The 25,769-nt window shown below is 37.8% G+C and overlaps 1 protein-coding gene across 5 annotated transcripts in view; it reads right to left on the bottom strand.

Annotated features, from left to right (window-relative positions):
* The window catches only part of ATP6V1A (ATPase H+ transporting V1 subunit A), a 63,320-nt gene that overhangs the window by 24,667 nt on the left and 12,884 nt on the right, over nt 1-25,769 (bottom strand). For 4 of the 5 annotated variants that reach the window (XM_042231548.1, XM_042231558.1, XM_042231544.1 and 1 more), the window contains 5 exons: nt 8,701-8,795; nt 4,827-4,955; nt 2,092-2,306; nt 1,662-1,799; nt 126-277 (listed from right to left, as the gene is read on the bottom strand). In XM_042231548.1, the coding sequence (XP_042087482.1) occupies nt 126-277; nt 1,662-1,799; nt 2,092-2,306; nt 4,827-4,955; nt 8,701-8,785 (719 nt within the window). In that variant the 5' untranslated portion in view covers nt 8,786-8,795. Of the gene's footprint in view, nt 1-125; nt 278-1,661; nt 1,800-2,091; nt 2,307-4,826; nt 4,956-8,700; nt 8,796-20,276; nt 20,457-25,769 lie in introns of all 5 variants that reach the window. The other variant, XM_042231553.1, reaches the window with a different exon arrangement.

Genomic DNA, 25,769 nt, shown 5'->3' with positions numbered 1-25,769 from the left:
AAAACATATTTCTCTACATAAAACCTATTATAGGATTAGCACATAAAACCTAATCTATAAAGAAGTGAAACAGTAAGCACATACAAAAATCTGAGGGAAAACTAAGGGACACAGCTCAAACTCACGGAAAAAGGGCATCAAGGACTCTCTGGCCAGTCAACAGAGGATGGTTAGCTGGCAACTTCTCAGTGACAGGCCGAACCTGACGTACAGGCCATACTTGGACCATGCTGAACTTCTCCTTTATACCTTCAAATTCAAGCTCCAACACAACATCCTATAAAAATACAGTGGGATTTTCAGAATACTATGAACATTTCTTCCTCTAAAGAAAAAGTAATGCCAGACTTCTAGGGGGGATTAGAGAGGGGGTATGTGGAAGTAGGGAGATTTACATCTTTTATTATAAATATATACCGTTCTGATTTTTTTTAAAACTAGGTACACTTATTATTACTATTTTAATGATTAAAAAAAAAGTTTAGAAATTTTTGGGAAAGAAGTTATTTCAAGTAATAGAGAAACAGTTAAATAAATTACATGAATATACACAGGAAAAATCCCTGAAGGATACAAAAGATATTCCTGGAACTGAGGGAGGGAAGAAATGAAAACTTTCATAATTTATTTTCCATTCTTTGTTTTTTTACTTTATTATAATCCGCTTGCACCGCTTTAATGAAAAATACTAACCTAATTAAGAATCCTAAAATATTTAATAAAGTTAAATATTTTAAATTATTTACAAAAGCAAAAAGATAATGAGTAATTCTTAACATTTGTAAACAGTGAGATGGTTTTAACTATTCACAAATGATCTCAAGGTCCAAAGACCTACAGAAATTTGTAATCTTGTTGATACATGAATCTGAACTTCCACTTTAGGACTGTTCTTTAACTTGTAGGTGAGTGATTCTCTAAGCTAGTGAGTAAGGATAGCTGACTGCCCAGAACCCCAATCTTAATTCTTCTGTTCTCTATTATGCCAGAGAGCACAGAACTTATTCATGTGAGATGATTAGAAAATTGTTATCATCATATCTTATTGGGAAAAAGTTATATGCTACAATGACCTTCCCAATAAAGATGCTTTAAGCCCACAAAGATTATCATGTATCTACTGTATTTGATATGATGTGATTATCAATAACAGCAAAAGACTAAGTTTGAAACAGTTCACTGAGATTAAGAACTTACAGTCCATTCTATGATTCATTATGTGAATAGAGACTGAAAATTAAGATCAAAGTCTCTTCTATGCCTAAAGAATCAGGGGTTTGAGAACTTCCCTGGCAGTGCAGCGGTTAAGACTCCGTGTTTCCACTGCAGGGAGCACGGGTTTCATCTCTGGTCGGGGAACTATGCTCCCCCATACTCCATGGTGTGACCAAAAGAAAGAGAAAAGAATCAGGGGTTTAAATAATGTAGCATAAGTTAAGAAGGTAAGAAAATACTGTACTAGCTGTTTCTCTTCAAAAAGAAACAATATATTTTGCCTTTTGTATTCCTAAGCTCAAGTTTTAAAGGAAAATATCTTAAATTATGAAAGTAACTTAAAACTTACATATTAAATATGAATTCTATAACTATTGAGAGTTCTACAGCTGGGTCACTATATCAGTGGGGCCACTCATGTGAGTTAAAGTTTATATGATACTTACAGAGGTATCGTAATTTCCAGGTGGAGCAATGTAGGTGACAGTTCCTCTGTTTCGTGGAGGCAACATGATTTTGTGTTTGATGAGAGAGTTCTCATTGACAATTCCGTAAATATCTCCACCAGTAATGTGACTACCAACCTAGAGAACAAACATACTTGTTGCTTAATACCCAAAGAAATGTCAAGCCATTTAATGTTCAATAAACATCAAGGAAACACCCTCTGCCATTATTTAACTCATTTGCCTCACTTATCAATAAAACACTATTTGTTCTATAATCCTTCTTGTGGAGCTTAAAAAAAAAACAACAAGTAAACTATGCTTCTGTGGTCCACTTTTATTTTGACGAAGAGTACAAAACAGTTCACTAAACACTCTTTTCACATTCATTCTTTCACCAACTTTAGAAATTTTGATTACAAAGACATACCCGTAGGTTTTTGCAAGGTGTGAAATCCCACTTGACATCTCTGCTAAGAGCAGACACATTTACTCCTCTGGGAATGTAAATACTTTGAGTCTGACTGCTGATATCTGACAAAGGTCTTTGAATACCATCAAAAATGGCGCCCATAATGCCTGGACCAAGCTCAACTGAGAGGGGTTTACCAGTGCGAAGTACAGGGTCTCCAACAGACACACCAGCTGGGAATGGTGGTTGAGGAAAACTCACTATGAAATACTGGAGATACTATAAAATAAAGAAGTAACCGCAGCATAACAGGAAATGACATATAAGAAGCTAAATCTGAGATTCTCAAACGTATAGTCCACAGCATCATGAGTGTTTTGGTAACTTTTTCATAGAGATCTACAACAAAAGATATATTTAATAATTCCATATACTAAATAATCATGCTCAAACATTTTAATAAGTTTATGTGTCTAACAAGTAACACTTTGAAAGAAAAAGACACATTAATTGAAACAAAAAGACATATAAATTGAAAGAAAAAAGAACATTTTAATTTCATTTTTAAATAATCTCAGTTCTTGCAAAGGGGATTTAATGTGCCTGTTGGGTAGTCTATAATTTCCAAACCTAGAAGTCAGACTAAATACCGAATCCACATCATTTTCATATGACACCTGGTTTTTAGCTTAGCAATTGCCAAAAACTCAGCTTCACAAAGATATGACATCATCGACAAGAATATAGTGCAGTCAGATAATGAAACTGCTTATTATCTCAAGCTACTAGTTCTCATGGTGTCTAAGAAGATGTCGAATATTCTTGTGTTTACCGCAAATCCTTAAAACATCCCCAGGGCACCACATGAGTTTGCTGCAGCTGCCCAGAGTGCCTTGGGCACAGTTTGGGACCCACAGGCTAAAAACAGATTCAAAAGCCTCTCTATAATACATTGCTTCAATTATATTGATGAGGAATATCAGTTCCTTAAAAAGGATATTAGAATTAGAAAAAATCTTAAACTCTTAAGACTGAGAAACAACCCAAAAATATTTTAAGACTTAACAATCATTAAGAGATTTATTAATACGTGATGGTATATTCATATGCTAGAATTCTATGTAGCTGTAAAAAAGGACAGGTACTTTTATGAATTTTGCACGAAAGATCTCCAAAATATACTTTAATTTCCAATATTTGTTTATAAAAATATTTCAAGCCTACAGCAAAGTTAAAAGAATATTACAGTGATCTACCGTACACACTGCATTTTATTTATCACATATCTATCCATCTTCCACAATACAAATATTTTTAAGTGAATAAAAGGTGTAGAACAGCACTTAGACTATCTTCTGGGGAAAAAAAGGAAATAAAAATATACATTTATAATGGTTCAAGTAAAAAACTAGAAGGATATATAGTAAGTGGAACTAACAAAACTGGTTGCATGAATGCATGTCTGTTTTGAAAACTGGCCAAATACAGGATGACGAAAGTGGAGCAGGTTCTCACTATATACACATTCATTTGTTTCCTTTAAATCTTTAAACCATGTGAAAGGCTAAATAAAAGATAAATCTAACAACAGAAAAAAATCCTTTTGATTAGTGATGATTTCATAGCTGTGAAGACTTTTAATTTTATTAATTTCAGGTGCTTTTGTTTAGAATTTAGCACTCCAATACTGACATAGAGAGAAGAGGTCCTGTAGAGTGAAGAGGAACTAAGAAGCCTCTTGAAAGTGAAAGTGGAGAGTGAAAACGCTGGCTTAAAGCTCAACATTCAGAAAACTAAGATCATGGCATCTGGTCCCATCACTTCATAGGAAATAGATGGGGAAACAGTGGAAACAGTGTCAGACTTTATTTTTTTGGGGGGGGCCTCCAAAATCACTGCAGATGGTGACTGTAGCCATGAAATTAAAAGACGCTTACTCCTTGGAAGAAAAGTTATGACCAACCTAGACAGCATATTCAAAAGCAGAGACATTACTTTGCCGACTAAGGTCCGTCTAGTCAAGGCTATAGTTTTTCCTGTGGTCATGTATGGATGTGAGAGTTGGACTGTGAAGAAGGCTGAGCACCGAAGAATTGATGCTTTTGAACTGTGGTGTTGGAGAATACTCTTGAGAATCCCTTGGACTGCAAGAAGAGCCAGCCAGTCCATTCTGAAGGAGATCAGCCCTGGGATTTCTTTGGAAGGTATGATGCTAAAGCTGAAACTCCAGTACTTTGGCCACCTCATGTGAAGAGTTGACTCATTGGGAAAGACTCTGATGCTGGGAGGGATTGGGGGCAGGAGGAGAAGGGGACGACAGGGGATGAGATGGCTGGATGGCATCACGGACTCGATGGACGTGAGTCTGAGTGAACTCCGGGAGTTGGTGATGGACAGGGAGGCCTGGCGTGCTGTGATTCATGGGGTTGCAAAGAGTCGGACACGACTGAGCGACTGAACTGAACTGAACTGAAGCATATATTTCTGCATGGCAAAAAAGCTGTAGCAAATAAAACTTAATTAAGTAGTCAGCACTGAAATATTAACAGCAATGAAAGTTCAGGAGATAATACTGATTTCTCAAAATAAGAGCACTGATTCCTAGTACCTTTCAATAAACTTCTATCTATCAGCTTCCTTCAAAACACCAGCATTCCATGTTTCTGATACTGCTGGTGTTGCTTTTACCTTTGCCAAAAATCTTTAAATTCTGACTTGTAGAAAATGGCCAGAAATTGAAGTAAAAAGGATACAAGTTTCTTCATACACCTGGATGGTAGCCATGTCTCCCTCTAATCGGATAATCTCTCCAACCAACTCGCTGTGGCCCACTCTCACCAGCTCATACATGGCTGCGCCTGCCATGTCACAGGCTGTAACCACTGAAAGGAACAGGTGAGTATTTTAACGACTCAAGACTCTGAACAGTTCCATAGAATCAAAATACCCCATAAGTCTGTTAATACACTTCTCTCACATATTTACAGGAAAAATAAAACACCTATGGGACACACAGTCTCTCAAAAAGTACATTAAAAAAAAATTATACTTGATTTAAAACACTGTTCGTTTCACATATATAACACAATTCAGATATATATATATTTTTCAGATTTTCTATAGATTATTATAATATGTTGAGTATAATTCCATGTGCTGTATAGTAAATCACTGTTGCTTATCTATTTTATGTACAGTAGTTTGCATTTGTTAATCCCAGACTCCTGATTTGTCTCTCCCTCCCTCTCCCCACTGTTGACCATAATTTTGTTTTCTATGAGTGTCTGTTTCTGCTTCATATACAGATTTATTTGCACTATTTTTTAGATTCCACATATAAGGGATATCACACAATATTTATCTTTGTCTGGTTTTCTTCTAACATTCTCTAGGTTCATCCATGTTGCAGCAAACAGCAATACTTCATTCTTTATGCGGCTGAAGAACATTCCATTGCGTATATATACCACATCCTCTTAAGCTGATCATCTGCCGATGGATACTTAGGTTGCTTCTGGTTTTCGGCTGCTATAAATAGTTATGCTATGAACACTGGGATACATATATCTTTTTAAATTACAGTTTTCCTCTTTTCTGGATATACAGTCATGAATGGGACTACTGAATCATATGTAGCTCTATTTTTATTTTTAAGGAAACTTGTACTGTTTTCCATAGTAGTTACACCAATTTACATTCCCACCAACAGTGTAGGAGGGTTCTCTTTCCTCCACACCCTCTTCAGCATTTATTACTTGCAGACTTTTTGATGGCAGCCATTCTTACTGCTGTGAGACGATACCTCACTGTGGTTTTGATTTGCATTTCTCTAATAATTAGTGATGCTGAACATCTTTTCATGTACCTGTTGGCCATCTGTATGTCTTATTTGGTAAGGTGTCTATTTAGGTCTTCTACCCATTTTTTTGATTGGGTTGTTTTGGTTTTTCTATATGGAGTTATATTAGCTGTTTGTGTATTTTGTATATTAACCCTCTGATAGTCACATCACTACAAATATTTTCTTCCATTTCTTTTTGTTTTGTTAATCAAAAAGACACATTTTTTTTAGCATATGTCATAGATGGGATAAACAGAATAAAATTTTGTTAGGCTTTAGGCTAAGATTACTTGTTTACATGATATACATGAATACTATTTTCATTTTGAAGTTCTATACGACAAATATACTTTGAACTCTTAACTAGAAGCACTTAGGCAAGTTTTGATCAATCTAGGTTGCTATAATACAAGGAATGGTGGGTACTGGGAAAAAAAATAATAATAAAAGACTAAAACTAAAAATCGTCAGCACGCTCTGTTTTCACCATTCCTTTGAGAAATATCACATAAAACAACCACTTTAGTTTCTAACACTTTATACCAGTGGTTCTTGAAACTCTTCCTGGACAGATCTACCTAGAAAAACTCCCATTTGCATTTGGGCATCCCAGGTGGTGCAGTGGTAAAAGTATCCGCCTGCAATGCAGGAGATGCAAGAGATGCGGGTTTGATCCCTGCATCAGGAAGAGCCCTTGGAGTAGGTTGGCAACACACTCCAGTATTCTTGCCTGGAGAATCCCATGGACAGAGGAGCCTAGCAAGCTATAGTTCATGGGGTCACAAAGAGTCAGACACGAGTGAGCATAACAACAAACAGGATATTTATAATCAGCCACAACCGCTGAGTGAAAGCCTCATTAAGAATCCCTATTTCTTATAATACTATATTAGAATTTGCACTTATTATTTTGGATCATGTTGCCCTGCAAGCAAAAGTTACTTTTCTGGCAGGAGGGGAAGGTTGGATGTTTTCAGGTATGTATAGGAATGAGTCTATGGTGGGTTTTTTTTTGAAACTGTATTTTATTAAGGAATCCATTTTTATGACTGTCACGAAGCCAGGCAGAGTTAACAGTGACGCGTTCTGGAGGTAACAATACCCTACTGTGAACTTTCTAGTTACAACCAATGTCGTCTCCCTAGAACCTCAACTTTTCTCTCTCTGCCTCTCCCTACCAGACTCCTAAGGTCTCAATTCCTGCCCTCCTATTCCTGGAAGATGCCAACGCTAACTGTGTAAGAGGTCTTTTCAGGAGAAGACGACTTTTGTCTTCCCAGAAGACAAAGCCTCTAATTTGCTCTATGAGGCAGATAGCAACCCCAAACCACAGACAGGTTGGGACCTGCGCAGGCCTCAAAGGAGTAAGTCTATTTCAATATTTAGCCTTCGGATATAATTAATTAGAACTATGAATTAGGTAATATTCAAGTAGAAACTATTAGGGAATTAATATTTACTTAACCTACATTAGAACAATGGAAGTTTATTTCTTTTATCAATATTTACCTCTGTATCTATAAGAATAATTAAAAAGCATAGAAAGGTGTGCTAAGCCCTCCAATCACATCCGACTCTGTGACCCCATGGACTGTAGCCCACCAGGCTCCTCTGCCCATGGGATTCTCCAGGCAAGAATACTGGAGTGGGTTGTCATGCCCTCCTCCAGGGGATCTTCCCGACCCAAGGAACTAACCCGCATCTCTCACGTCTCCTTCATCGGCATGGCACATTCTTTACCACTAGTGCCACCTGGGAGGCCCACACTGAAATACCACAGATAACTAAAATGTTGACAAATTTCAGAAAAATATTTTCGCCTAAACTCTTCTGAGAGTGTTCTTTGCCTTTTCCCTAAAAGTTTCCTATGTACAGTCTGTCTTCCTTAAAGGCCTTATGGTCATCAAGGTGAAAAACTGTTTCTCTGAATGGTGAAGATGTTGAAAGTAGTGAAATATATTATTTGCTAAAAATTCAAGCTCAAACACCAAGTTCTAAGCAGTATAAGCTTACTAGGGAGAAATAAGCGGCCCAGTGACTGGTAATCTTCACTTGTATTAACACCCCAAAGTACCATCACCTCTATTGTGATTAGAACATCAGAAAGATTACAACATGAGGTTTATAAAAAGACAAGGAAAAGTGAATATTCATGGCACTAAAGATTACAAATCAATGAGTAGTTTTACCAACAGAAACTGAATCCCATTTTGCAGTGGAAACGTGGAATAACAAACTTAATACTAGGAGGAGATTTATTTATTATTTAAAATGCAGTACTCCAAGTTGTGGGCAAAACAAACATAAACTGCTTTCCATTCTCATTATCATGTCATAAGACTATTTTGCTATAGATAGCTAGTTACGTGATATCTGAATCATCACTCAGAAGGATTTATACATGCAAAGAGCCATGGTTGATATTTCTGAGAAATGTTCTAAAAGCAATTACTAAAATTTAATATCACATTAACAGACATTTAGGTATCACAAAATAAAACCTATAAACTTTATAGTTTTTTAACCTCAGATTTAAAAACAAAAATAATTTAAGACATATAATACCATCTATACATTTACATAATAATTATCAAATTTGGATAATAAATGTTATAGTAACCCTTATGGTGGAAGTATTGCCTCAGCCTTACAGCAGGTATGAAATCTTCTAAAGACAGAATATACATAGGTGAAGAGAAACTTGTGTATTTCTGCCTAAAACATCTTGAAAAGATATTAACTGATATTAGGGATTTTTACTATTATGATTATTATGTATTACTCACCAGGTCCTGAGACCCCATGCACATAACCAAATGTGCTTTCTTTATCTTCATCACGTATTTTGGGGAGCTTGGAGAAATCCATCATGTTAATTTACCTATAATAAAAAAGAAATTAAGTTATAATTAGAAACTTTAAAGCAAAAGAACCAATATAGGTAGTGAAGTGAAGTGAAGTTGCTCAGTCGTGTCCGACTCTTTGCAACCCCATGGACTATAGTCTACCAGGCTTCTCTGTCCATGGGATTTTCCAGGCAATAGTCCTGGAGTGGGTTGCCTTTCCTTCTCCAGGGGATCTTCCCAACCCAGGGCTCGAACCCAGGTCTCCCACACTGTAGACAGATGCTTTACTGCCTGAGCCACCAGGGAAGCCATAGGTAGTGAACTCTGGTGTAGTTATTACCACTTCTTCAAAGTAAAATAGAATGTAAAATTCTTAAGATTTGGTTAAAATTACCTCGTTCTCAGATAGTCTACAGTTATTAAAACTGTAGTTTTAAATAGTCTACAGTTATTAAAACTCAGAATTGTATCCCTATACAAGGTATTCCACAGAAAATATCCCATGGACTGTTAAACAAGGAATGCGATGTCTTTCCAATGGCTTTTCTAGCCCTGCAACATCTTGCCCTGCCATTTAGCTCTCTGACTTCCCCAACTACTCTTACCTTTATCATGCCGCATAAACACGGGACTCTGTTATTACTCAAAACACATACACATTCCGCCTCAGGGTCTTTCTACACACTATTCCCCTTGTCTGGAGTACTCTTCTCCTGGATGTCAGCTCCTATACCTCCTTCAGGTCTTCACTCAAATATCCCCCACTCTGAGAGGCTTTTTTGCCTATCTGCCCATCTATTTAAAATTGTAACATACCTCCCTCCTTCCCTACTTTATCTTTTACCATCTAACAAATTGTATCTTATGTTAAAAAAAAAGTTTAAATGTATAATCTATCTTTAAAATGTTTCTGTGATCATCCCTACCTCCCCCTACCCCCTGCCTTTAGCAGAATACAGAACAGTTTAGGAAATTTAGTTCAACTTATTTACTTTAAGATGCACAACCTGAAAGACCCAAACAATGTACTGAGTCCAAATAGAAAACTAGTTACAGATCCCAAAGTAGAAAGTGTCTTTGTAACTGCGGGTCTAACTTATTATAGACAATTTAATAAAAGAAATAAAATACATGCACAGATAAAAAGCTATATAATGTCTCCTAACAACCTTAAAGAAAAGGTCACAGACCAATATATAATAAAGTACCAAATAATATACTCTTATTTACTAAAAGTTCAAAGATTAGCAAGGAAAAGGAGGCTTGCAAAGGCATTCCAGGTAGAGAAATAACAAGAGAAGGGAAATAAAAATTTCAGGAGAGTTTATGGACCAGCCTGACTACAATAAAAAACTGTACTACAACAGTGAGAAATAAGGATTCAAAGGTAGAGATTAATTTGTGGGTCTAGAGATGAATGCCTAGTGGACTTTCTCCTACAAACAATAGGAAACAACCAAAGATTGTTATGAGAAGAATGATGTTTAATCAATCTAACATTAAGAGGAGAGGGGAAGCAGGCATGGTGAGAAGTTGAAAAGCTCTGGAAATAGTATGGGTTGTGTCTATGTGTTACCAGAGCTGTCACCAGACCCTTGCTCAAAACCAACCAACCCTTCCCTCGAACAGGAACTAACATATCTTTAATCACATGGTCTGGACACAAAGGAAGCTATAGGGAGAGAAAAACAAAAAACTGGATATCAAAAAACTGAAATCAAGATGGTGATGAATCTGATCTCCAAACGACCCTGAATCTCTTTCTACAGTGATTTTTTTTGTACTACATTGGTGTACAAAATGACACTCCTATCTGCAGCCATGAATGGAAGTCACAGACCAAAGGACAGAAAGGTGGTGGTGTCCGTTTGCAGGAAAATCTTGCCTTTTTCCCAGAAAACTAATGCATATACTTCCCCATCATTAGTCTTACTCCTCTCCCTATTATCTTTTATTCCTTAAAAGCAAATCCCTCTTGCCATTAAGGGGACAATTTGACTACTGAACTAAGTTCCCACTTCTCCATTCTCTGGCCACTGAAAAAAGTTTGTGTTGCTTCAATTCCGCTTTGGTTTCATTGTTTGGCTGCCGTAACACGAAAGGGGGGAAAAAACCTTCCCCGTGGAGGCAGGGGGCCTTAGAGGGGTACAGCCTGAGCAGGGTACACACAACTTAATTTGGTAACAAATGGACTCAATTCATTAACTGTTTACCAAGCTCCTACCAAGGAAAAGGTACTGTGTTAAATTTAGGGAATAAAGATTGTGAATAAAAGGAGATTTCACTAGCTTTAAACAACTGTACCATAAAGCAAAAGTACTTAAGTGTTCAAATGACAACACACAGGGAGCAGAGGAGAAACTGATTCAGTTGTGGGAAAAGTGTAAACCAATGGGGATGAGTTGGGGGAACCAGTAATTGGAAAGTAAGCTTCGAGGCTGAGTTGAGTCCAGACAGAAAGAATATAGAACGAGAGGAAAATCAAACCCTGAGCCTCGGGGATTCACTCAGGCAGGGTAGAGTAATGTTTTCCAGTCTTTCTGGAGCCACTGAAGGATCACTACAGAATCCTACATTTCTTGGAACAAGATCTGTAATCCATTAACTAAGGTGGCTTTCCTGGTAGCTCAGCTGGTAAAGAATTCGCCTGCAATGCAGACCTGGATTCAGTCCCTGCGTTGGAAGATCCCCTGGAGAAGGGAATGGCTATCCACTCCAGTATTCTGGCCTGGAGAATTCTATGGACTGTATAGTCCACGGGGATGCAAAGAGTCAGACATGACGGAGTAACTTCCACTTTCAACCAAGGTGGACCAAAGCAGAGACATTACTTTGACAACAAAGGTTCGTCTAGTCAAAGTTACTGGTTTTTCTAGTAATCATGTATGGATGTGAGAGTTGGACCATAAAGAAGGCTGAGCACGGAAGAATAGATGCTTTTGAACTGTGGTGTTGGAGAAGACTCTTGAGAGTCCCTTGGACAACAAGGAGATCAACAGTCAATCCCAAAGGAAATCAATCCTGAATGTTCATTGGAAGGACTGATGCTGAAGCTGAAACTCCAATACTTTGGCCACCTGATGCGGAGAACTGGAAGAGACCCTGATGCTGGGAAAGAATGAAGGCAGGAGGAGAAGGGGATGACAGAAGGCTAGATGGCTGGATGATATCACCAACTCAATGGACACGAGTTTGAGCAAGCTCCGGGAGATGGTGAAGGACAGGGAAGCCTGCCGTGTTGCAGTCCATGGGGTTGCAAAGAGTCAGACATGACAGAGCGAATGAACAAGAACAACAAACCAAGGTGTCAAGCAATTTGGGAGGGGAGTGTAACAGTAAAGTCATTAACAGTGGAATTCTAGTTGGATGCTCTTGGTGCTTTCAGAAAGGGGATGGTGGACAGAGCTAACGGGGAAGAATTAAAGAGTGATTAAAGAAACAAGCAAGAGTAAAAACAAAGATCAAAACCATATGGCAATAAAGGAGACCTTCCAAGTGAGGATATGAGCAAAGGGGCAAGATAAGTACCAATACCTTAAAGATGACAAAAGATGGTGATAGATAAGAGACTACCATCACTTTAGTCATTTATTGGCAAAGATGAAGTTAGTGCATAAGTCATTGGAAATCATGAAAAAATCTTTATTATAGTCATAAATGTCAGGATCAAAGAATCAAGAATTTTGGATTCTGTAGGAAAATTAAATTGGAGGAAGGGCAGTTGAGGGAGGAAGTAAAGAAAAGGGGAAACTGGTTGGTTAGGATTTTCCAGCCTCCTAAATATACAGAAGGGATTGTTGAGTAAGGAGGAATGGGACTGCTAAAGATCAGAATTAAATTTAAAAAGATGGAAGTTTTTCTAGAAACTACTTAGATAAGAGAAAAAACAAAGTTTAAAGATAAGCATTTATTTGGGAGATAGGTTAGGCAAAGGCTTTGAAGTAGTGAACAAGCAAAGGAAGTCAAATTTTAATCTTCAGAAAATCAAAGATTTTCAAAGTCAGAAGAGAAATTTACAACAATACAGTCTAACTTCTTCCTCAAATATGGTTATTTCCTATGATACATGGTCATCTGCCTATTAAAGTGGAAACAGCATGAAATACTGAGTCACACTTAGGAAACATCCTAATTCTACCAGTGACATGCGGCAGGAGATCTTGGATAAATCAGAATCTCTTTGTATCTTCACTTGAAGTACCCCCTACCCTGGGCTTATGACTAGATTACAGTTTTGTCAAAAATGTTCCTTGTGAGATGTAAAATGCTTACGAAACTCTCATCAGTAATACCTACTATTTAAACAGGGCTTCAATTTTTAAAACGCTATTCTATTTTAAAAAATCTCCTCTAAGAGAGTTGTTTTGTATCCAACCTAAATCTATTAACACTTTCTTATAACTTGTACCCTCTGGCCCTGTTTTTTCCAACTACTGTAGCCACACAGAGTATACTCCCTCTCCAAGGAAATTCTCTTTAGTGTCTTCAACTGTTCCTGAAAGGACAGTTGTTTTCAGCTCTTTCTCCCCTGAGGCAATACCCTGTTCTCAAGTATTTTACAATGTCAATGTTTCTTTTAAAACAGAACAAATAAAACTAAAAACTATATTCTAAATGTCATATGAGTAACTCTTCAAGAGTACCACTTTATCTATTCTGGCTGCTTCTTTTTATTGAGAAACAAAGACCAAGGCTTTGAGTCAGACAAATTGAGTTTGAAATTAAAAACTGTGCCCTCAAGCAAATCAAATTCTTTTAACCTTTTGAGACTCATTTGTAAAATCTACTGGGATTGCTGTGAAGCACCAACCAGTAAGCCTAATAGAAAATACTGATGACTACTAACTCTATTCTGTTAGTGTAAGTTAATATTGCCTAATTGAACCATGAACTTCCAGATGTTCAAGCTGGTTTTAGAAAAGGCAGAGCAACCAGAGATCAAATTGCCAACATCCGCTGGATCATCGAAAAAGCACAAGTTTCAGAAAAACATCTATTTCTGCTTTACTGACTATGCCAAAACCTTTGACTGTGTGGATCACAATAAACTGTGGAAAATTCTGAAAGAGATGGGAATACCAGACCACCTGACCTGCCTCTTGAGAAACCTGTATGCAGGTCAGGAAGCAACAGTTAGAACTGGACATGGAACAACAGACTGGTTCCAAATAGGAAAAGGAGTACGTCAAGGCTGTATATTGTCACCCTGCTTATTTAATTTATATTCAGAATACATCATGAGAAACGCTGGGCTGGAGGAAGCACAAGCTGGAATCAAGATTGCCGGGAGAAATATCAATAATCTCAGATACGCAGATGACACCACCCTTATGGCAGAAAGTGAAGAGGAACTAAAGAGCCTCTTGATGAAAGTGAAAGAGGAGAGTGAAAAAATTGGCTTAAAGCTCAACATTCAGAAAACGAAGATCATGGCATCTGGTCCCATCCCTTCATGGGAAATAGATGGGGCAACAGTGGAAACAGTGTCAGACTTTATTTTTCTGGGCTCCAAAATCACTGTAGATGGTGACTGCAGTCATGAAATTAAAAGATGCTTATTCCTTGGAAGGAAAGTTATGACCAACCTAGATAGCATATTCAAAAGCAGAGACATCACTTTGCCAACAAAGGTCCGTCTAGTCAAGACTATGGTTTATCCTGTAGTCATGTATGGATGTGAGAGTTAGACTATAAAGAAAGCTGAGCGCTGAAGAATTGATGCTTTTGAACTGTGGTGTTGGAGAAGACTCTTGAGAGTCCCTTGGACTGCAAGGAGATCCAACCAGTCCATCCTAAAGGAGATCAGTCATGGGTGTTCATTGGAAGGTCTGATGTTGAAGCTGAAACTCCAATACTTTGGCCAGCTGATGCAAACAGCTCACTCATTGGAAAAGACCCTGATGCTGGGAAAGATTGAGAGCAGGAAGAGAAGGGGACGACAGAGGATGAGATGGTTAGATGACATCACCGACTCGCTGGACATGAGCTTGAGTGAACTCTGGGAGTTGGTGATGGACAGGGAGGCCTGGCATGCTGCGGTTCATGGGGTCGCAAAGAGTTGGACACAACTGAACTGAATAGAATTTTTAAAAAGAAGCTAACGTTCTTATCTTCTTGTTATTTGAACCAAATCTAGCCAAGTGGCTAGCTTTTTCCCTTAGTTATTATGTGTGTCTTACCATATCTTTTATTTTCTTAAAACTAAACAGATTTTTAAGCATCAGTGATATGCCAAGTGCAGTATTATAGATTGAAAATACAATGGAGTAAGACACAATCTCTTCCCCAAGGAGTTTCCAGCCTGGTGGGATAAAAGCAAACATACTTACATTAAGTTGACAAATGTACTCTCATAGGAGCAATGCAGAGTGATTTAGAAGTGTGTAAAGCAGAGGGTCTAACGTAAACTTGGGCAGGACAAGAGTGACTTAGAGGATAATAAACTGAAACTTGGAAGATGAATAAGGAGACATTAGAGTATACAGTAGAACTTTCTTACAGATGCTTCAATCTCCTAGGGGTCACGAAGGTGTTCTGAAATGTTTATGAGGCAATAATGGTATCTGTTCTGATTTTTAAAATATAGGTATTTACAACTTTTTCCTTTAAACAATAAGAGCCTCCAAATGTATGAGCAATAATTTGTGGAAATCAAATGAGTCTGTTCATGATTCAGCTGCCTTGTGGATTTATTACTCAGCTGGATAATTCTAGCCACCATAGGAAACTGATGATTCTCTAGTTTTCAACTTTATTTTTAGGCATACGTTGTTTAATTTATGCCAAAGACAGCAGGCATTAAGAACACTGACATCAAACTAATAAGAAAATCAAGTGTTAAGTGATAATTCTATATATTTTCTTAGGTGCACTTTTTACCAGATCCACAAATTTGCATTCATCTGATTAATATTATATCAAATCAAGATGATCCTATTTTTAAACAAATCAGTGTTTACAACAGCCAAGATAGGAAGCAACCTAAGTGCCCATGAATGGGTAAAGAAGGCAGGGTACACATAAATAATAGAACATTGTTGTTTTTCAGTTGTTAAGTCCTGTCTGACTCTTGTCACCCCATGGACGGTAGCCTGCCAGGCTACTCTGTCCAAGGGATTACCCCAGCAAGAATACTGGAGTGGACTGCCATTTCCTTTTCCAGGGGATGAACCTGTATCTCCTGCACTGGCAGGCGGATTCTCTACCACTGAGCTCCCTGGGAAGCCCTAACACTTTCCTCAGCCATAAAAAGAAGAAAATCTTGCCACTGAGCCTAGAGGGTATTATTCTTAATGAAATAAGTCAGACGGAAAAAAGACAATACTGTCTGAGTTCTCAAATGTGTAATCTTAAAAACAAAGCAAATGAAGAAAGATTATTAAGATACATGTAGAGTCACGGATACAGACAGGTGGCTGCCAGAGGAAAGACAGGTGGGAGAAAGAAAGAAATGTGATATAAGAGGTATAAACTTCCAGTTGGAAAATAAATGAGTACAGTGTAGGGAATATACTCAATAAGTGTAAAACTAGAAGGAAAAAAAGTCAGTGTTAAGAGGACAAAAATATGACGTTTGCCAAGTAACTTAGCTTTCTGTACACCATTGTGCAACGTGCAGAGAAGTGGTTACAAACACATTCCGAAACCAACTCTTAACTAGCAAACAGTTAAAGGTGGAATTGTGAGCCCAGGCAGTCTGACTTCCTGACTCCAAAGCCTGTGCTCTTTAGGTACTGCACTCAGCGGCTGAGTGCAGTATTTAAATTGATTAGGCTGATTAACTTAAGTAGGCCGATTTCTATTATAAACATCTAAACAATCCTATGTGGTACAGAAGACAACAGTCTCTCTCAAGACATATGTTTTATCATATTAGGGACAGAACTGCAAAATCCAGATTCTACTTCAAGGAAGGACAAGGGAGTGGAAAGCCAATAGCTGGCAGCCCTTCAGGATCAGATTTAAAGAGCTGCCTTGCCCGCATCGACACCCTTCACAGAGCAACCTGAGCTGGGTGACTGAGGAAAGTGGAGGTATATATATGAAGACCCCATCCTGTCAGTTCAATGTGGGATACTGTCACAAGCAATAAATGCTCAGTCCAGATCACTCCACCTGGTTGGCTGAGGCTCTGCAGGGCTTACCTTGCACTTCTGCCAAATTCTGCTCCTGCCCCCTTCCTCTCACTGTGTGTTGATCCCTAAGAAACACCTTATACACTAGGCTTCCTTTTAGACATCTGATTTAAGAGAACCCAAATATTTAAACAATGAGTAAGCTGAATAATTGCTCCCTGGATAACTGAAGCTTAAGACTCATACTTGAAGCACTACAATTTTTGGCTTGTTTTCTTGAAACGGAAAAAAACAATACAAAAGTGGATTTAGAAAGCAGGGCCCGTATGATAGTTCTCAGGTTAAGTCAAGCAATTAGTATAGAGTTCAGGTTTCCATACAACCGAAGTCTTTAGTTTCGAAAAGGAACTTCCTCCTCCAACATAAACCTTAGATAGAGCCCACCACCAGGAGTCACAGGGAAAAGTCTAAGGTACTATTTTCTGATACTAGAAACTGTTTCCTTGCTCCAGAAGTTTCAGGCTCCAACCTCTTAACAGTTAAGCACTTTGAGAAACTTTCAAGGATTCAGTTCAGTTGCTCAGTTGTGTCCGACTCTTCGCAACCCCATGAATTGCAGCACGCCAGGCATCCCTGTCCATCACCAACTCCTGGAGTTCACTCAGACTCATGCCCATCAAGTCGGTGACGCCATCCAGCCATCTCATCCTCTGTTGTCCCCTTCTCCTCCTGCCCCTAGTCCCTCCCAGCATCAGGGTCTTTCCCAATGAGTCAACTCTTCCCATCAGGTGGCCAAAGTATTGGAGTTTCAGCTTCAGCATCAGTCCTTCCAATGAACACCCAGGACTGATCTCCTTTAGGATGGACTGGTTGGATCTCCTTGCAGTCCAAGGGACTCTCAAGAGTCTTCTCCAACACCACAGTTCAAAAGCATCAATTCTTCGGCGCTCAGCTTTCTTCACAGTCCAACTACCACATCCATACATGACCACTGGAAAAACCATAGCCTTGACTAGACGGACCTTAGTCGGCAAAGTAATGTCTCTGCTTTTTAATATGCTATGGAGGAAAAAAAAAAAATGCTATGGAGGTTGGTCATAACTTTCCTTCCAAGGAGTAAGCGTCTTTTAATTTCATGGCTGCAATCACCATCTGCAGTGATTCTGGAGCCCCCCAAAATATCTGATACTGTTTCTACTGTTGCCCCATCTATCTGCCATGAAGTGATGGGACTGGATGCCATGATCTTAGTTTTCTGAATGTTGAGCTTTAAGCCAATTTTTTCACTCTCCTCTTTCACTTTCATCAAGAGGCTTTTAGTTCCTCTTCATTTTCTGCCATAAGGGTGGTGTCATCTGCATATCTGAGGTGATTGATATTTCTCCCGGCAATCTTGATTCCTGCTTGTGCTTCCTCCAGCCCAGTGTTTCTCATGATGTCCTCTGAATATAAATTAAATAAGCAGGGTGACAACATACAGCTTGACGTACTCCTTTTCCTATTTGGAACCAGTCTGTTGTTCCATGTCCAGTTCTAACTGTTGCTTCCTGACCTGCATATAGGTTTCTCAAGAGGCTTAGTCCAAGGTAATAGACTCTCTTGAACACTAAAATTTGTAATTCCTGTAGCTGACATAAGGATACACATACATACAGACAGACAGATAGACACTACAATTCTAAAGCTTTTTCACCAAAGTATCCCAACTGCAGAAAAACAAGTAAACACTAAATAAATAAATATCCTCCCACCATTTTCCCAGAATCTTGACAGACAATAGGATGTTACAGCAGTCAACTGTAATCAGGGAAATTCTTTGTATGCCCTTGTATATCCCTCTTAATCCAAACAAGTTTTGCCCTCTCCTTCATGATACACATGTATGTTTTACAAAAAAAGATAGAAGTACTTCTTTTCCACAAATAAAATAAAAATGATAAATTAGGCAGACAGATTGACTTCATCACTGAATAGGGCAAAGCATATAGCAGTTTAATAGACATGGCCATATAACACACTAATTTGTATCCATTAATCACCCATCATTGTTATCTATGCAAACAGTGAAAATTAAAAACTGCTAAAATCTGCTTCCCTACTGAATGCTTAGGTCTTTCTGTAAAAAAGCATGGGCTTTTAAAAACATTTTAAGATAAAAATCTCCCAAAACAGTTTGACTTTGCCATAAGCAAACTATACTGCAAGTTAGATTATACTGTAAATTAACCTTATGCCAAATCTCCGTAAGATCCAAGCAATCATGATGCAATTTAATGCTACATCAAGTTTTATATGCTATGTCATAACTCCTTTCTAATACAGTATGCAATTATTACTGTTGCGTTCAATTGTTTAAAAAATAAAAGCATGATATTTACTTTAAAAACTGCTGCTTTCATGAAAACACTGTGGTTATGTGCCTGCGCTCACAGAGAATAAACTTAATGATTACACTCTAAACAATGTCGTTAGCTGTTGGGACTCCTGTTTTAAGGATAAAAAGTAAATGCGATTAAAGCCAATATTCTAACAGCCACAAACTGAAACAGTACCCCTCCCCTGTATTGGAGAGAGATTGAAAAAAAAAAAAAAGTCGTGCTGCAGACAGGGAAAAATCCAGATAGCACAGGCAACCATCCGATGCAATGAGTCATCAGTCTCCCTCCCACACTGCAGAACACTGCAGTGGCGAATCACGACACCAGAGGCCCGTTCCATTCCTTCTGTCTCACAAGGTCCCTTACAAATTGCTGCTGGTTAATACACAACACCGAGTGTTTTCATTATCCCAGAAATGGTTTTAGTACCAGTCTTGGATGATACAGGTGTTGGGGGCAAGAGTGAGGTGTTATGTAAAAGCTAAATATCAAGGTTCCAAGGCAATATTTTATTTATATACAAAATCCTTCACTGATACTAGGGTACTTCCATTAACAGGGTTAACACTTAGAAAAATACATTCTACCTAATAACTGATTGAAGATTATTTCTTTTTGAAGATGAAGAAAAGCAAATACTTATTTTCATACACAGTTTATCTTCTTGGGACAAGGCATCAAGATCCTGTTTAATATTTTCATGCTTGCAGAACTGGTACAATTCCAGCTAATAACATTACCTTATATTTATAGAGTACAAAAATTAATTTTGTGAAGCACCTTCCTATTCATTTTATTTAACCTACCTACTGAACAATGCCATTAGAAAGGCTTATGTGGCAGGTTACTGATTGCCACATTAGTTCCCCCTTTTTATCTTGTGATGGCACAACCTTAAATATCAAGGTATTATTCCAGTACCCTTGGCAATGACTGGTTTGGAATCGGACATGAAACAATGTTCTCACCAGTAAGAGGGAGGGCAAAGTCTACTGGGGACCTTCTGGGAATGGTTTCTGATTTCTTTGTTTTTTAAAAGATATAGGCCATGAGAAACACTTACTCCCTCAGAATATGGCAACACGTTCTGGTCACTTGTATGGGACAGGCAGCCATTTTCAGACCTTGAAAGAAGCAAATCTAAGCAGACAGACTGCCAGCAGACAGGCTGCCTTGCTAAGAATGGCAAAACTGAAAGACAAAAAGCATCTAGGTCCTTGTTTTCTTTCTTGGTCCACTGAATCTAACAACATAATAGAAAGGAGAGGGTTTCAAGAAAAAATATTTTTATACGATACATACATTTCAATATGCTATTTTTTTTTAAATAGAGAAGCCAAAAGGTTAAGAATAAAGGCAAATATAAGGTCATTATGTAACTAGCTTTTAAAAATTACTGAGATGGATTACAGGAACTGTGCAGGCACAAGTGGGAATCAGAATAGAGAAGCACAGAATGATCACAGATGGCAAACTGGACTGACAGAATCGGGAACGAGTTCTTCCTACCACAATTAAATCTTCTGAGTGCAAAACACATACATCCCTTCACTTATCAAAATACAACGAATCCTGTATAAGAAATAGAAAAGGTAAAAGCTCCAGTGGACAAGTAGCTGGGTGGAGAATTCAAAATGTATCCACTACATATGCTTATGGTTTGATGACAAGCTTATCCATAAACAACCTTTATAGCATTTCTAGAAATAATCACAGATTCCTTTCACTTCAAAATTTTACAAATAAAATTGGGCTGAGCGTGATATTCTGTATTAACCAGAATAACAGAATACTGTATTTAGTGTATAAATTCTATGGTATGAATTTATAGGCTAGAATCCTATGACCAATGGTAAAACTGTCATACAAGCAGACTGCCTGCCTTCAAGGCAGTATATTTATCATTTTTTTTCCCCTCCCTTCCCTCCACAGTGCACATCAGTAACTCAATTGGTCTGAAATTAAAAACAGATATAAACTACTACTTGTTATGCACATATCACACTCCAGACATTGTGTTAAAAAAGAAACACATTTCATTTAACCCTTAACAACAGTTGTAGGAGGCGGGTATTGTTTGATTAGGAAAACAGGTTTTGAGACTTAAGCAACCCACTCAAGATGAGAGCTACGGACTGCAGATTATTACCAAATAATTCAGAAGACCTTATTTTTAGCCAGTAACTTTAACCTTTATTACCTTAAAAAAATAGGCTTCTCTGGTGGCTCAGCTGGTAAAGAATTTGCCTGCAGGAGACCTGGGTTCAATCCCTGGGTTGGGAAGATCCCCAGAGGAGGGCATGGCAACCCACTCCAGTATTCTTGCCTGGAGAATCCCATGGACAGAGGAGCTTGGCAAGCTATATAGACCATGGGGTCACATAGAGTTGGACACAACTGAATGACTAATTGGAGAAGGAAATGGCAACCCATGCCAGTATTCTTGCCTAGAGAATCCCATGGACAGGGGGAGCCTGGTGGGCTGCTGTCCATGGGGTCACACAGAGTCAGATATAACTGACGCGACTTAGCATGCATTAGAGAAGGAAAGGCAACCCACTCCAGTATTCTCGCCTGGAGAATCCCAGGGACAGAGGTGCCTGGTGGGCTGTCATCTGTGGGGTTGCACAGAGTTGGACACAACTGAAGTGACTCAGTAGCAGCAGCAGCAGAGTGACTAATACTTTCACCTTAAAGAACAGCCTGGGATGCCTCTTTTCCATTATTAACTAACTCTATATTAGAACAGCAAAAGGGAGATGAAAAAGACATGACAGAACAGATCACTCACAAACTAAAGAGCAAGTAGACCAACCAAGAATCGACTGTTCCTGCAATATCCATCTTCTAAAGAACTAAGATTTCTAAAGAATAATGCATAATGCTATATTTTATTAATGCCTAGGTTTATAGCACAAACATAAATAACTGGTAACAGTAAAAAAAAAAAAAAAACTGGAAAGTAAATGGGCACATTTGGAAATAACAATACTAATGAAAACAGACCCAACACAATTTTGCTACAGGAAATAGTAGTAGAAAATTTTTGGTTAGTCGATTGTCATAAATTTGTAATAAGAAAGTTATCTAAACAATACCTGAGAGATTCCTCTTATTCTTATTTCTAAAATAAAACTTACTAAACAGTTAAAAGTAATAGTGAAGCTAACATTAAAATCCCATAGGGCTTCTAAGTGAATTTTCAGAATATTTCTTGGTTTCAAGTTACAAAGAAAAAAACAAGTCACTGATTTTATACCCTAACCTACCAAGAATGTAAACAGCTGAAAAGATAGCTAAGTGATACAAACAGGAAAGAAAACAAGCATTTATTATGTTGTTGCTGTTGTTTAGTCATTACTCTTTGGACTATAGCCCGCAGGCTCGCTCCTCTGTCCATGGGATTTCCAGGGCAAGAATGCTGGAGTGGGCTGCCATTTCCTTCTCCAGAGAATCTTCCCAACCTAGGGATCAAACTCTGGTCTCCTGCATTGGCAGGTGGGTCCTTTACCACTGAACCACCAGGGAAGCCCATTTATTATGCACTTTTCCTTTATTTCTAGAAGCAATATACTTATAGCTTAAAAAATACCTAAAGAAAATTCTCACAACTTGAATACTGTTGACCCTGATATTATTTCCTCTCCATTTTTATTACATAACTATAATCAATACTATAATACAACTTTATATATTGTTAATAAGTATCATTTTAAACTGTGTAATATTCCATTAAATGGATACCACAGTTTAACAATCTCCTTTAAACTACAGTAGTCCATTTTTTGTTATTTGTATTTTTTACAGCTTCCCATTTTTTGCTATTTTTATTTTTTACATTTTGCTAATATACGTTCATTCACAACTCACTGACTAGGTGAAGCCAAGGTAGAATCCATACTAATTCTCTTACACTGCTGTCTCACAAGGGCAATTCTTACACACACACTCCTGCCTAGAAGTAATACCATATTTCATCTAATCTAAGATACCATCAATTATAATATATTCAAGAACTACTAAAACCCTACATATTAAACTATGGCACATCAGAAACTGCAGGACAGACACTAATTTCAAAACTATAAGATATGGGTGGGGGGAATATGTCCTAGGAATGATAATATGTGGTATTAGAACTAAATATAGCACAATAATGTTTATATATAAAGAGGTCACACTTGCCAACCTTCATTGGAATAAAGACCTGAGAAATAGAAAAATAAGATCTCTATACTGCTAGAGTCTACAAGATTCTACACACTGCAAGAGAACTTTGTACAGTCTTACTGACTCAATTTATGTATAATTAAAAGTTATTATAAACTATATAAAGTGAAGTCGCTCAGTCATGTCTGACTCTTTACTAAAAGTTATTACTAATATTTTAAACTACTGCAGATTTAAAGTGACAAATCATTAAAGAGCTACACTCTAAGAATAAATAGAAAATAGACAAGAAAAAAGAAAAAAAAAACACACAAAAAAGGGATAAAGTAGACAAGACTTTATGAATTGTTAATGGCATTTAAAATGACCTACAACCATCAAAGGTAACTTGGGTTTATTATTTTGTAAGAAATGTTGGAAGCAATTTGACAATACATAACAAGGCCTTTAAAAATGTTCAAACCTTTTTATTTGTAAACTGTACTTCTGGAAATATCTCTGCTATGTAGATACAGATTTATCTATATGTGTGTATGTGTTCATTTTTGGTGCTGCATTGCCTGGCTTATAGGATCTTAGTTCCCTGGCCAGGAGCTGAACCTGGGGCACTCAGCAGTGAGAGCCTGGTGTCCTAACCAATGAACCACCAGGGAATTCCCTATGTGTTTAATACTACAAAAGTGAACAACTAGAACTACCTTTAAAATCCAATAATGATAAAAAATGAAGTATTAGTTTGTTTCAAATCCTAGTCCTCCATCCCAGAAGTATTTAATAATAATAATTAAATTTCTTGGGTTAAATGGTTTAAACTCCAAGCTCACAGTGCCAAGGGCTCTCCATAGCAAATTCTCTTCTGAATGGATTCTTAACCTTCGTGGGTTCCAAGTACTGCAATGGCTCTTCAGCTTTTGGATAGATTTTCTCAGATAAACTGCCTAAGAAGTGCCTTTAATTAAATTTTTTTTAAATTCAAACAGTCTTGCATGACAACTATCCCTTTCAAAAGCAGTCAACCCAGAAATTTTATAACTACTTAAAAAAAAACAACCCAAAAAGGATTGCTCAAAACATCTAGAAACTTCTCTTGAAAACTGCCTAGAATTAATATGATAGCAACTTTTCTGAATGTTAATGAGAAATTTCCTTGATTGCTTTGCCAAGAAAACATATCATGAGCAAGCCAAATATAAGCAATGCATGTATTTGAGAATGATGTACACAGGAGAAGAGTCAGCAGTACTGCAATAAAAATGCTACTACACGTGTGTTATGAAATCATGATTCAAATTAATCTGTCCTGGCATTTATTTTATGGGTGAGATGGAAGAGAAAGAAGATTTACAAACTATCCAAAGATTCATTAAAACTCAATGTTTACAAGGAAGCATCATCCTAACTGGGCTTCCCTGATGGCTCAGACAGTAAAGAATCAGCCTGCAACGTGGGAGACCTGGGTTTGATCCCTGGGTTGGGAAGATCCCCTGGAGGAGGGCATAGTATTAAATAGTAATGCCAGGTAATCTCACTCTAGTATTCTTGCCTGGGGAATCCCATGGACAGAGGAGCCTGTGGGCTAGAGTCGGACATGACAGAGAGACTAAGCACATCACCCTAAATTGATTAACTTCCAACTGAAGAATTCATAAAATCTCTGCAAGTAAAATATGATGTAAAGTATAAACTGAGGATAAAAAAGGAAAAGAACCCTGCTTAACAGAGGCGAAAAAACATAGTCTGGATTTAAAGACACGATGGACGCTTTCAACAGTATGGTTTGCGAAGGATTTTACTTCCAGTTCCCCACGGTATGTGCCCCAGCCTTCAGTACTGCTCTGCTGAAGCACTTGCCACTGCTGTAATTAAAAATCTGTGAACAGAATTGTTCTCGGATCTCTCTACTGCCAGACTGGAAGTGTGAGGAAAACAGAGACCATGTCTGCTTTGTTCATTGAGTACCCCAGTTAGATAGTAAAGCACATAGAAGGCAATTACTAAATCCTGTTCAGAGACAGTACTGGCAAAGGTGTGTGGGAAATAGCCACGCGCATTCACTGAATGAAAAGTGATACATCTCCTTTGAAAGGCACTGCATACACATTTTGGCCTAATGCTCGTTGGCCAAGGTTTTAAAAATCAGTATTTACCTGAGGCCAAAGCTGAAGCCAAATATCACCATGATAGAACTAGAATGACTTTTTGATGTAAAAGAACAAAATGTTTATTAAAAGTTTAAAATGTTACAGCTTTAGGTGGTTACTTTGATGTTATAAACTCTAGAACACCAAATAATTCTACAAAGAACAGATACAATTTTATCTCCACTATTTTGGCTGGCATTGCTATTTAAAATTTTAGAAACAAATATGAGCTCAAAAAGGCTATA

This window comes from Ovis aries, chromosome 1, assembly GCF_016772045.2.
Source record: "Ovis aries strain OAR_USU_Benz2616 breed Rambouillet chromosome 1, ARS-UI_Ramb_v3.0, whole genome shotgun sequence".
Taxonomy (NCBI): Eukaryota; Metazoa; Chordata; class Mammalia; order Artiodactyla; family Bovidae; genus Ovis; species Ovis aries.
This window is presented reverse-complemented; position numbering and strand designations above follow the sequence as displayed.